Genomic DNA, 13,803 nt, shown 5'->3' with positions numbered 1-13,803 from the left:
CTCCCAAAATAGTTTTTGACGATTTGTTTTTGAAGAAAGTTTCCGGCTCAAAAAAATCACTTAGTCTTTCAACATAACTGCCCATTAAAATTCATACAAGTTGAAGGTGTTCTCAAGATGTGGTTTAAAAATCATAGAAATAAACCTAAATCCGCTCTTTATGGGTGAGATTCTTATTGTAAGCCAATCAAAAACATGAAAATTTGGTTCGAAATTTAAACAAGGGAATCGGAAGCATTTTTAGAATTAAGGTTTAGCCATATGATTTAACCTCAGTAATTAAATTAAGATTCTTGGGTAAATTGTGGGTCAAGACCGTCAAGACGTTTCAATAAGAGCAAATTATATTTAAGGAACATGTAAGATGGTGATGCTAAAAAATAATTCCCCAAAGAATATTCTTACGTTTTTAAAGAAATAAATTTACCATTGAAACTTTTAAAATTTAGGTATTGTGGTTGTTATTTAGAAATGAGTGTTTTTAGTACACGGGAAAAATAACTTTTCTCCTCGAATTTGGATAACAAGCTTTTTTAAATTATATACACAGAAAAAAATGTTTTGTTAATGTTTGTGAATTCCTACTTGGGAGTTACGAAATGCTCGTGAAACGTATAACCCATAAACAAGTTCGTAAAAGTTTATAATTTTCGCAAACATTATTCGCAACATGATCACTTGACAAGCATTTTTTTCTTTTACAAACATTTGTTCGTTCATTTTTGTTTGTCTGACAAACCTTTACGAGCAAATGACAAAATTTTACGAACATTTACGAACCTTTTAGTGGGTTATACGATTTACAAGCATTTTGTAAGTCCCCAATAGGAATTTACAAACGTTTACGAACAATTTTACAAAATATTTTTTCCTATGTTTTTTTCTAAGATTAACTCAGAAGATAAAACAATTTCGAAATGGAACAATCAAAAATAAAGTAATAAATAAGGCGAATCCATTGAAATGGGCTAGCTTGGAAATGTTGTATCCAATGTATTCAATATATTCATAATCGTGAGATTCGAAGACATACTTTATGAAAATTTGAGCCCATTCGGAGGCTACGCATCATTTGATAAAGCCAATGTCTCAGATTATTAGAAGCTCTTCTAAAATGAATATTAAGAACAAGATGGATTCAATACATTAACCAAGATTGTCTTTCAAAACCACATTCTATTAATATCTATTTTACAAAACAAGTTTATGGTTAAACTAATAATTTCCTATCTTTCCAGAAGCTGTCAATTTAGAATTAGTAAATTTGAATAAACCTGCAAATGGCCACGATAATGGGATCCCCATTAAGAAAGACACAGAAGTGGACATTGGTGATCCCTACGATGAATACTTCGTCCCGGTCAATGAGCACCGAAAATACATGAGGTAAAACTTCTTAATTTCTTGCATCTATTATATGCTTCCTAAATTGCTATACATAAAGCATATCCCAAGAACAAAACCCAAAGAGTTCCATGGTCAGAGACCAAGTGAATCCCTGAAGAAGTTTAACTCAATAAACGGAATTTCTTCTAGCGTGTCGTTTCGAAGGGGTGAACGTGGAGTAGATAATTGTGGACGATCGCTAAATCAGCCTACATATGGTCTCGTCGACTATAAAAGTTGGATTAAAATATCGAGGTACACCCACCCATTCACCTCCATCAGCGTTCAACGAACCCCCTATAACGATATCCATCATGGTGTTTTAGAAAAAAAAAAACTGCCAGTGTTAAATTATCTCCGTCATTTGCGCTTCATTCCTTACTAAATCCGTTTCGAGTATATATCTCAAAATTTTTTTCATTGCTATTATATAAATTTGCAAAGCAACAAAAAACCATTTGGGGTGTACCTCCGAGTGTCTTTTCCATTCAGTGATTTTTGCTTTGGTTACGGGGTCGTGCATGAAGCAAATGAATTTATTTCGTAGAATTTGTCAAATTATCTTATCAGACATGCCATCTCAACAAGCCTAAGTGTCGCATTTGTACTTCTAACATTATTCTAAAATTCTTTTTTATCATTTCTTTTTTACAGAGGTGAAAAACTCTATGTCACAAAAGACAAAAGGATCAAGAGTCGATGGAGGAAATGGCTCTGTTGGGCCATAATTTTAGCATTACTCTTTAGTTTGATCATCATTGGTTTGCTGTCAGCAAGTAAGAGAAAAAAAAACTGTCCAAATATTCCGAATGAATCACTAAAAAAGTTTGTATTTTCAGCCGGTGTGATCTTCAGTGCAAAACCTACTCCAATAGAATCACGACAATTCAATAGCAATGACGTTCAAGCATCCGGGATTTTAGGTGTATCTGGTAGTAGAAAGTCTAATGTTAGTCAATCAACTCCTATTACAACGTCAAGCACAGCTTCGTCAATATCCTCGGTATCAATTACAACGGACGAGAATATCATCTACGGTACATCACTTATTTATCATACAAATCTCTTGTTATTCAGTTATAACAAATTTTTTATTATTTTGCAGTACCAAATACTTTGGAGGGTCAATTAACATTACAAGATACTACATTCCAAGACGACTATAACAATCACAAGAGTACATCATATATGAATTTGGCTCAGAGAATGGAGAGGGCTATTAAAGACGCACTGAAATCATATATGGCAAATAATAATGATATTTACGTAAAAGTTACGAATATGAAGTAAGTAGACTGCATAAAAATTTGAAAAAAAAAACACAAGGCTCTTAATTAATTAAACTCATTTTTCTTAGACCCGGTTCGGTAGTAATTGACTACAGAGTTGGTTGGAGCAATAAAATGCAATCGGACATTTCACCAACTTGGCTCAGCAGCAGTTTAGCCGATTACCTCAAGAGAAACAATGGTTGGCTGGATAATTATCAAGTTCCAATGAATACCTTGAGAGCAGCAAGATTACCAGACACTTGCTTTATGAATCCTGGTGAATATGAGTAAGTCTCAACACTTGTCATTTCATACTAAAAATTGTAAACTTTAATTTTCGCAATCTACAAATAAGAAACAAAAACTCTTTTATTTTTTCTCAGATGTGAACATGAATGCAGATTCAATGAGAAAATTGTGGATTTTGTATGTACATGCCCAGAAAACATGGAACTCCTAGAAGACGGAAAAAGATGTGGTGCAAGAAAACCTGTGACTGTTGATAACATTCATGCTTACGAAATAACACCACAGGAACAGCAACCGGATCACAATCACGATCATCATCATCATCATCATCACGATCATCATCACTACGACCACGATCATGATCATAAACAATTCGATGTTGAACCTGATAGTGAACCAGAACCTGAACCAACCAGCGAACCCGAACCAGAACCTAAGAGTGAACCTGAACCAGAACCAAATGCTGAGCCTGAACCAGAACCAAACGCTGAACCTGAACCACAGCCAAATGCCGAACCTGAACCAGAACCAAACGCTGAGCCTGAACCTGAACCAACTAGTGAACCAGAACCAGAGCCTAAATCTGAGCCTGAGCCTGCACCTGAACCAACAAGTGAACCTGAACCAGAACCAGCTAGCAAACCTGAGCCAGAGCCAGCCAGTGAACCGGAGCCTGAACCGAAGAGTGAATCAGAACCTGAGCCAACTAGTGCACCGGAACCCGAACCGAAAAGTGAACCTGAGCCCGAACCTACTAGCGCACCCGAACCTGAGCCAGAACCAGCCAGTGAACCTGAACCAGCACCGAATAGTGAACCTGCACCGGAACCAACCAGTGAGCCTGAGCCAGAACCCAAGAGTGAACCTGAACCTGAACCAACTAGCGAACCACCTGCAAGTCAACCTGAACCAGAGCCCTTACCCGCAAGTGAACCGGAGGTTAAACCTATTGAAGATGGCCACAGTACCACGACAGAAGAAATTATGAGTAAACAAATCATTGAAAATTTACATAAACTACAAATGCCAATTGAATCAATTGTAAATGAAACTGAGCCAGAACCTTCAAGCGAACCAGAACCTGTCACAGAATCAATGCAGGAAATGTTTAGTGAAAGAACAACAATTCCAGAGAGTTCAAGTGAACACAGTTCCGCAATAAATGTTATTGATATTTCTGGTGGTGTTACTGAGGATACAACAAAGGTATCAGAGTCTGAACCAAGGAATGAGACCAATGATATTGAATCATCAAGTAAATCCAAGAATACAAGTAGTGTGAAGTCTTCAAAGCAATTGGACTACAATTTCCCAACAGAGAAAACATCAACCGAAGTTCCTTTGGAGGAGACTTCATCAACTGAAGCTCAGAGGGATAATATTATGATTATTCATCATTCGACTGAAAACCTAAGCACAGAAGGATCATCAACGGAAGTTCCATCTCATGCTCAGTTCTATGATCATAAAAATTTGGAAGCCCTTTTAGACAGAGATTTGATTGATTCCATCTTTTCAACGACTGAAGCTGAAGATGAATCTACGGATATTACGACAGAATCCATGGAAAATGCTGAAATGGAAGCATCTACTAGTCCAAATATGTCTAATGAAGCAAGAGAGATTTCTGAGATGCCAATGGAAAAGGCATCAACTGCCGATGATTCCGACATGTCTACAACTGTGGAGATGAGTGATGTTGATACTACAACTATATCTAGTCCAAGTCGAGGTGATATTAGTGTTGGCGTGGATGAGATTGATTCTTCACCTACAACCAGCACACCAAGTCCAAAGAGTGATAACGTAGATGAAAGTTCTTCATCATCGACTGACCTTCCTGCACCTGTAACTGAGGATATCAGCGATGATATTCCTCGGCCAACTGAAACCTACTTCAAGTCACCCAGAGTTATCGACCTCCGGGATGAAGAAGCGAAAACCGAAGGAGATAACACAATTAATATTTTCTCTCCACGTTCTGAAGATTCCATTGCGACACTAAATGATTCAGAATCGCAGCAGGGAGACTCATTGGAAATGTCACCGTTTTTGCCCAATATTGAAACATCTAGTCCAAGATCGCCATCCTCATACGCCGTAACGGAAATTGTATCTGAAGCAGAAACATTCCAACCAATACCAAATATTGTTGTAGATCAATCACCTTTCCTTCCAGACATCGATAACAACTCAACCCTTGTGCACAACTTGCATCAAGGACATGATGCATTTGTACAGAATGACACTGATGAAATTGTGAAGGAAGACATTAAGCAGAAACCGAAAACACCAAGATTGGATAACGATGAAAACCATAAGGAAAATCCTGTTGAGAGCAATATTGGGGAAGATCATGTTGTAATGATCAACAGTACGGAACAGCCGGGAAGTCCGAATGATTCTGTAATGGTAATACCGTTGAAGACTATGGAAGAAAGTTCAGTTAAACCTGTAGATGTTGAAAATAAATCAAACCCAACATTATTAGTGAATGACGAAAGCAATGAAGAAGAAAAGACAACGGTTGAGCTTGAAGCCACTACAACATCTATTGAGAATACTGAAAAAGTCTCCTCAACGGAAGAACCAAGTTCTACAAGGGCTACAACCAGGATTGAAACTACAGAGTTCAATGACCTCTTAACCGAAAGCACAACAGAACTAACAAAGAATGTTGTAATTGAAGATAATTCAGTGAAAACGGAGGAGAAGTTCACAACAATCGCCACAACAGAACGGCTCAATGAAATCTTCGATCCTGACGAGAAATTTAGCAAAGAAAAAAGTTTTTCAGATGATCCTTATCCCAAATTAGCAGAGAATGATCTCAAGGTAATACCACTGATATCAGGAAAAGGTGTAAAGAAACCGGACAAAGATGAATTTTTAAGAGGAAAACTGAAACCCAATGAGATTGGAGAGGAGACTATTGAATCCACGACCGGTCATTTTTTAGATGAAGGGACGTTTCAGACGACACTTCAGTCGACTGGAACGTCCAAAGCCTCGGATAAAACAGACTCTAATGATGTGAAAGTAGACGAAAGCCCTAAGATGACTAAAAGCCTGGAAAGTGAACAAATGCTAATGTTCTCACAATGTACTTCTGGACAGTTTGAATGCATGAATGGAACATCGATAGAAAATGGATCTCCTTGTATTAGCAAAACGGAGAGATGTGATGCCATCTCTCACTGTACTGACGGATCAGATGAAATGGATTGCGAAAGGTTGGGCTGTCCTGGTCACTTCCAGTGCAAGGATGGACCATGTTTATCGCGACATTTAGTTTGTGATGGAATTGCTCATTGCAATGACACCAGCGATGAGGAAAATTGCTCAGAGTGGCAGTGTCGCTTTGACGAAATATCATGCGATGCCTCTGGTAAGGGGCCATGTATTCCCACTCAATGGGAGTGCGATGGCCTTCAGAACTGTGCCAATGGACGAGATGAAAGCAACTGTTTGGACACGTGCAATAACAACGAGTTTTACTGTACGGTGCAGAAGAGGTGCATTCCAGAGGCCTGGAGATGCGATGGAAAAGTCGATTGTTCAGGTGAGTGCTTAAGAAAATCATCTCAAATAAATCAATACTAAAAAAATTATATGAATTTCAGGGAGTGAAGATGAACGCTTATGTGATTGTGGAGCTGATAAATTCAAGTGTAATACGGGAGGTTGCATTTCTGCAACAAATGTTTGCGATGGACTTCCGCAATGTCCAGATTTATCAGATGAATGGGATTGTTTCAAAATTCTCAAAAATAACACGGAAGCCACGGATTTACTGGGAGTTCGGAAAGGACTCAAAACCTATCATGAAATCTGTGCTGACAATTGGACAAATGAATATTCCAAGGAAATCTGCTCAAAACTAGGCCATTCCAACTACTCTTCATGGGAAAAGAAGTCCCTCACTAACACCCTTAATCCAATCTACGGAATAAACAACTCAAATAGCGAATCCCTATTGGAAAAAATCGTGGAGATCGATTCCTGCTCTGAAGGTTTCGTGACGCTTTTTTGTGAAGAATTCAGTGAGTATATCGCAATGTTTTCCACAAGAAATCCAAGAAACATTTTATAAATTAATGCTAGATGATATAAAATCCATTGCACAATTTGCAGCATGTGGAAATCGCAAGAGTGAAGTGAAGAATTTGGACGAGTTAAATGATGAAAAATTCATCGAAACCAGTGTTCTCTCGAGCGTAGCTCTGGCATTTAGTGAATCATCTAATTTAATTTGTTCAGCAACAATTGTTGCTCCACGATGGGCCGTTTCGACCTACTCCTGTATCATCGGACGAACTGAATTGGTTGATGGAAGAAATTCTGCTGTGGATTGGAAAGTATTTGCCGGTGATCGTGTATTTACTCGACAACTCAACAATTCAACACAAATTGCAACTGTGAAGAATATTTACACATATCCTCAGGTAAATTAAATCAATTTTAATAAAATTTACAAAATTGTAATTGAGTCTAATTTTCAGGCTAAGTTCAAGCAATTCCTGTACTCAGGAGATATAGCCCTATTGGAATTGGAGGATTCACTTAAATGGGAACCTACTCTTTCTAGTTCATGTCTCTCAATTGAGCCATCAGCATCAATAAACTCAGAAATATCTTGTATTACTGCAGAATGGGATACTAACATTTCAGATGGTGAGTTATGCCCAACGCACAATAACTTTTATTTAGTAAACATGTTTTTGACATTTCAATGAGAGTGAGTGAGATCTAGATCTAGTCATCTCGCTCTTTCTCATGGGAAATTTTGAAAACATGTTTACAAACAAATGTTATTGTGCGCTGGTTATTATGATAAAAAAAACACCCGAAAATAACAATAAAAAAACTACTTATCATCTAATTACAGAAAATATTAACGATCGACAATTGAACTACTTACGAGCCACAATTATCACGACTGATGAATGCAATTCTACAAGTAATTTTGCAGGAAACCTTCCAGAAAATTCTATTTGTGCCAGTCAGGATCAAATGGGATGCAAGGTGAGAAATTTTATTTCATACTTATTGTTTTTTATGTTATTACGATGCTTCCATGATTTTTACTGTGTTCTTAATGGCACAGACTCTGTCGGTCCCAAACGGCTGCACTGTATTAACCCTTTTGATTTTTAAACGAAACGCAGTTTTTTAAATACGTGTTTTTTTCCTAATTACCTTAATATTATTAACCGCTTAAGTAACCATTAATAGCCAAACACAAAATAAAGTCTTACGTGTGTACATCACATTAACATTATTATTTTAGTCAGAAAATTACCTTTTAAATACTCAGAAGATTATGAAGAAAATTGTATTAGAGCAGAATTTTTTGGAATATGAACAGTAGTATACAAAAAAAAAACTTTAGTTTGTGAATCTACGCCTAGGATGGCGACATTACTTGTGGCCTGTCTTTACTTATGGCCTCGTCACAATTTTTGCCAGAAAAGGATTACGAAAACCAAAATAAAACATTAAATATTTTTAATTTTGAGTTTTTTAAAAATCATTTTATGACATTATGACCAGCGCAGAATAACTTTTGTTTGTAAACATGTTTTCAAAATTTTTCAAGAGAATGAACAAAATAACTGGATCTAGATCTCACTCTCTCTCTCATAGAAATATCAAAAACATGTTTACTAAACAAAAGTTATTGTGCGTTGGGCATTATAGTGTTTTTGGGAGGAGGCCATAAGTAGAGACAAAGGCCAAAAGTAATGCCGCCACCCTATGAAAGAGATATTCTATCTATTTTAAAGGTTGGTCACTAACGCTAAGACAGAGGTGGTAGCTAATTTTGCTTTCTGACCACAAGCACTGTAAACAAAACCCCGTATTATACTTCCAAGAGTGAAAGCTTAGTAAAATTGTATGCAAATAGTTAAATAATAAATATTTATAAAAACATTTGAACTTTGAAATACCTTTAACTTGATCAAATTTTAAGTGAATTATCACTCTAAAACATAATGTAAATTTCTTCAAAACATATTATGATATTTCCCGGAATTTTCTGTTATCCTGAAGAATAATTTATTAATTGAATTAAAACAAAACAATATTTACTAACATAAAAAAAAGAGAAAAAAAATACAAAAATTAAGTGCTTTCGAGGAAATATACCGAAAATCAAAAATAAAAATGATAACCAAAATCAATGAAGTGTCTTACATCCATCCTTGGAGAGGCAATAGTCTGATACGGTGCATTTTTTGCCTCTATCAACAATAGGGACAAAAATAGCCCAAGAATTTAAGTATTTTTTTGACAATACCAATGAGTGATAATTTTCACTCTAATAAAAAAATCATGTGTATGAGTATTGTACGCTCTATTCTTAAAAGGATTTTGTTTTAAAAAAAAGAATCATTCATCAATGCGGTAATTTAAAAATTCATTGTTTTTGAACTTAAATATTTCCTATAAATCAAATAGTTGCAGATTTGCAAAATATATTCTAGATTCCTACAACCTTATTCCTTACGATCACGTAAAAACATTAGAAACAAATAACTCTAGGTAGTCAGGAAAAATTATTTTCTCTATGGATCACAGATGACCCGATCGTCCTTAAGGGATTACATGGGTAAAAATAATGCAAAAAACAGCATATTTTTCATTTTATTTGCAACATAATAAAAAATTCAAAGTCTTATGCATATTAAAGTACAACATTTTAGCTATATTTTCTTAAATTTTCATTTAATAATTTTAAAAATTCAGCCTCTGGAACTTGATTTTCGGAGACCTTTTTGAGAAAAACCATAGGGGAAAGCGCGCTACATTCGGACGATTTATGCTTCGCACAAATCATTTTTTTAGTGTGTTATAAATGAATTTGGCTTATTATAATATTGTATTTTAATAGCTGATAAAATATCTCAAATTTTCAGAAAAGAGCTATGGGTGAAATCCTTAAGGAACATAGAGAAAAAATTGAATTGTATGAAGCTTGAGTCAACTGAAGGTAGCGCGCTTTCCCCTACTTTTGCATGGACAAGTTTTCTCGGAATTGGTTCATCCGAAATCTAAAAGCCATTTCCTGTTAGCTGATTAGTTAAACATGTCCTTGAGTGAACGATTTTTAAAATATAATCAAATTTGAATTTTAAGGAAATTTCATATAAAAACTACAATTTTTGGCGTATTTTACACCACGTTTTGTCTTGTTGAATACGTTGTGTTCAAGTAAAGATAAGATTCTTCGTTTAAGATCTAGTTTAAATCATCAGCTAACAGGAAATGTTAGGTTTTTCTTTTTCATGTGAACCAATTCCGAGAAATCTTGTCCATCGAAAAGTATGTTTTTTAAAAATAAATCTCCAAAAATCAGACCTCAACGCTTGTATTTAAATATTTAGGGTGTCCCATAAATTACGCAAGATTTAAATTAAATAAAAAAAAACATTTTTTTTTCTCAATTACATTTTTTTCTAAATTGGAAAACAAAGTATATAAGATAGGGTTTATGTATTAAATATCGCATCCAGTAATTAACCTTCACGGCTTTGCTGGCATATGAATCCTTTCGTCTAAGGTTTTCATGACCTTTTTGGACAAATGTGGCTCAATTTCGATAATTCGTTAAAAGTCCTCTTTTAATGCACACAGGTGGATGTAGGTCTGTTGACTTAGGCTTGTGACTTCGAATAACCGAATAAAAAAATATATAATGGTCTAAAATTACACGATCTAATGGACCAATTTATTCGGATCACCAATAGAGGAAATTACAATCATGAAATGTCTTATACAGGAATTGCATTATTTCTTAGGCTATATGACATGTCACACTATCCTACTAAATCCAAATGTCCTCAGTATTAATTAATTCATAATTAATTAATTAATAATGAACAAATCCTTCGATTTAGTCTTCATAAACTCGGTTATCATGTTGCGATATCTAGCGTCAGTAACAGTAACACTTGATCAGCTTTATTTTCGGATAATATACTGATACGATATTATTAAATTTTAAGGGCTTGTTCTTGGATGGCAAGTGTATTTAGCCCCCAAAATTGATTCAGTTCTGTGAATTTTTGAATTAGACTCTTCATAGTTGACGAAGTTAAGTCATTTTTCTGACCAATTCTCGAACCAAATTATTTAATTATTTCTAAATATTTTTTTAAGATCAAAAAAGCGTTGGTCTGTCATTTAGTGATGGATTTTTAAGAACCCTAATCTATAAACTGTCACGTAGTATTTTTAATATCCGTTGGGGACCTTTATTTCAGAAATGCCGCTCAATTTAAATCTTGCGTGATTTCTGGGACACCCTTTAGTTTAAATGGTGTATTTTTATATGCTTAGGAGATCGAATTAATTTTTTTTATTATGCTGAAAAAAAATTAGAGGAAATATATTATGTGTTTTTAGTCTTCTTGACCCACGTGACCCCTTGAAGGGTTAAGGGTTAAAACTCTATGGCAAATTGACATAAAATTGCAATGTACTAAGTTCGTATTAACAAAGTTCTCAATTCTTCAAAAAAAATTTAACATTTACATCATTCCATTATTTTTATTTTCATGTTAATTTGGAAAGAATAAAATGTTCAAATTTTCTTAAACTGGAGTTAAAGTTTTGCGTTGGTATTTTCGCAAAAAAAATTCTCAGTAAATAACTTTGTATAGCAATGGAATAAATTTAGTTTATTTCTCTAATTAAAACTTCTACTAATGAATAAATTTTTTACTTGCCAACATGATTACCATGTTGGCAACAGTTGTTATGCTTCTTTAATCAACAAGAAAAGATTTACGTATTTATTTTGGTTAGAAGTTTAAGCCAAATTAAATTACGATGGAAATACGACTGCCCTATTGCGCCCTTGTAAAAATTATTATAAAAAAACTTTTTTCTTAAGACATTCAAACTATATAAAATAACGATTAGCGATGGATATATAGTTTAGCAAAACATACTAAATGTAATTTATATATTTTTCCAGAGAGAAGCAACACCCTTGCTATGTTTGGAAAAATCATCAACTGAAAAGGTAAATTCTTCATGAATTTCCTGGAGTAAACGGAAGCATTTACATGATTAATTTGGTTTCTTTTTTTTTAGATGGAATGGGTGATGCGAGGAATTCTGAGTTACCACGGAAATTGTGGCCAGCGTCAGCAACCAAAAGTTTTCACAGCAATCACCCCCGAAATCCGAAATTGGATTGCAAAAACAATAGGAAATGAGTTATTCTATTGAATTCTATTGCAAAAAAAAATCTCACCGTTTGAAATTGCAAAATGAAAGCATGAAAATGTTTTATCACAACACTCTGCAGCAATCAGAACGATAGCTAGTCACAAAATTGTATTTGTGCCAATCAACTGAACGATGACGAATTATGGAGAAAGAATATCTACAGCGCGTAATAGAGTAGCGAAGAGTAAAAAAAAAATTAGGTATATAGTGCGTGGAGTTGCACATAAAAGAGAATCCAACAGGTTTATAATTTTGAGGTTTGTGATTGAGTCAGAAGAAATTCGTTGAAGTCATCTTACCAATCGCAGGAGATAATAAATTAATAAACTTTCTGGAGAATGTGTTTGAGACACAAAATTAAAGGAAAAAAAATGTATCCAATTTAGAAAGATTGTAGGGAAGAAAAATGTTGAGGGAAAAAGAAATATTCACTAGATATATCTTTTTTTTTAACTAAGGCTGTAAATATTACATGAAACTAATAATAACTTCTATTTTATCCATTTATTCTGGTAGCAAAAGAAAAGATATATTTTCGATGATCTTTATGGATTTTTTTTTATAGGATTATAATTTTTAATGAAAAACTTCTCAACATTTTCCATCAATATAATTAAGCAAATATATTATATTATTCAAATGTAAAGTTATAAGTTAGCTACTGTATATGTTTTTTTTTTTGAATCGTATTTGTTTTAAAAGAAAAAAAAAGAGATAAATAATAGATGTAAATAAAGGAAAATATAATTTTCAAGTAAAAACCTTAATTTTTTATCTCGCGAAGGGATCACATTTGAAGCTTTACACATCCACATCCTTCTTCTTCTTCGACAGCCTCTGTTCCAGCTCATCCATTCGCTCATTCATCTTCCGCAGGGACTCTTTGATGCCCGCCTGAATCTCACTGTATCGCTGAATGGCCAGAATGATGCTCTGCTCAATCATTTCACTCTGATCCTTTTGCTCAGATGCTGCATTGCTGAGTGCCTTGAGTTTGTCTGTGGCATCGGGAATTTTGCCAAAATACTCAGCGCCTAGAGTTGGCTCCAGTGACTTGATCTTCTCCAACATCTCAAAATTCCCAGCAAGTTCTGTGGCTATGGTGTTGATGTACACCTCCTGTGCCTTTACATCTTGCTTGTCATCGAGGAAATTGGGATCTAAGTAGGTCTCAAGTTCATCTGTGCGATTGAGCACCTCAACAACGTTGTCTCGACCACCCAATGCACTCGTTAGCAAGGTGTGGGCTGACGTCAGCGAATCTGTGAGGTTCTCCCCACCCTTGGGAGTGTCCTCATTGGGTAGAGGACCCAGCAAATCATTCAGAGCATCAACTCGTTTCTCCAACACATCGAGAGCCTCCATCCTAGCAAAATTGCAAAAAGATTGTGTATGCAAATAGGTCCGGAAGATGAAAATTCTTGTAAAACTACATGCAGCAAAAATGTGGGTTGATTTTCCCGCTTACCTTGAACAATTTCTTCTCAATTCTTGTGTCACTATTCCAATTAGATACTTGCACTTCTTTGCAATGCTAATTCACTCTATTTCCACGCCTAATCTTACAAGAAATTGGAAAAACAACTTGCAGAAATATGAGTTTTTTTTTACACAAACTGTCAAAGTTCCACTGACAATGAATTTCGAAAAAAAAAAC

The 13,803-nt window shown here is 34.9% G+C and overlaps 2 protein-coding genes across 3 annotated transcripts in view; one reads left to right on the top strand and one right to left on the bottom strand.

Annotated features, from left to right (window-relative positions):
* LOC129809416 (uncharacterized) overlaps window positions 1-12,907 on the top strand; it is a 58,290-nt gene extending 45,383 nt beyond the window's left edge. For both annotated transcript variants that reach the window (XM_055859227.1, XM_055859228.1), the window contains 12 exons: window positions 1,239-1,386; window positions 2,041-2,162; window positions 2,226-2,423; window positions 2,492-2,672; window positions 2,744-2,944; window positions 3,041-6,468; window positions 6,530-6,949; window positions 7,041-7,351; window positions 7,409-7,580; window positions 7,795-7,931; window positions 11,890-11,937; window positions 12,009-12,907. In XM_055859227.1, coding sequence (XP_055715202.1) covers window positions 1,239-1,386; window positions 2,041-2,162; window positions 2,226-2,423; window positions 2,492-2,672; window positions 2,744-2,944; window positions 3,041-6,468; window positions 6,530-6,949; window positions 7,041-7,351; window positions 7,409-7,580; window positions 7,795-7,931; window positions 11,890-11,937; window positions 12,009-12,146 — 5,504 coding nt within the window. In that variant the 3' untranslated portion in view covers window positions 12,147-12,907. The remainder of the gene's footprint in view (window positions 1-1,238; window positions 1,387-2,040; window positions 2,163-2,225; window positions 2,424-2,491; window positions 2,673-2,743; window positions 2,945-3,040; window positions 6,469-6,529; window positions 6,950-7,040; window positions 7,352-7,408; window positions 7,581-7,794; window positions 7,932-11,889; window positions 11,938-12,008) is intronic.
* LOC129809450 (uncharacterized) lies at window positions 12,636-13,795 on the bottom strand. The gene is made up of 2 exons (XM_055859275.1): window positions 13,615-13,795; window positions 12,636-13,512 (listed from the first exon to the last, which is right to left on the bottom strand). Exon 2 carries the CDS (start codon window positions 13,509-13,511, stop codon window positions 12,948-12,950), a length of 564 nt encoding a protein of 187 aa, XP_055715250.1. The 5' UTR covers window position 13,512; window positions 13,615-13,795; the 3' UTR covers window positions 12,636-12,947.
* Between the last annotated feature and the right edge of the window lie 8 nt (window positions 13,796-13,803).

Source organism: Phlebotomus papatasi, chromosome 1 (genome assembly GCF_024763615.1).
Source record: "Phlebotomus papatasi isolate M1 chromosome 1, Ppap_2.1, whole genome shotgun sequence".
Classification (NCBI taxonomy): Eukaryota; Metazoa; Arthropoda; class Insecta; order Diptera; family Psychodidae; genus Phlebotomus; species Phlebotomus papatasi.
This window is presented reverse-complemented; position numbering and strand designations above follow the sequence as displayed.

Excerpts from the sequence above, each read along its gene's own strand:
- LOC129809450 (XM_055859275.1), bottom strand. The coding sequence starts at position 13,511 with ATGGAGGCTCTCGATGTGTTGGAGAAACGAGTTGATGCTCTGAATGAT.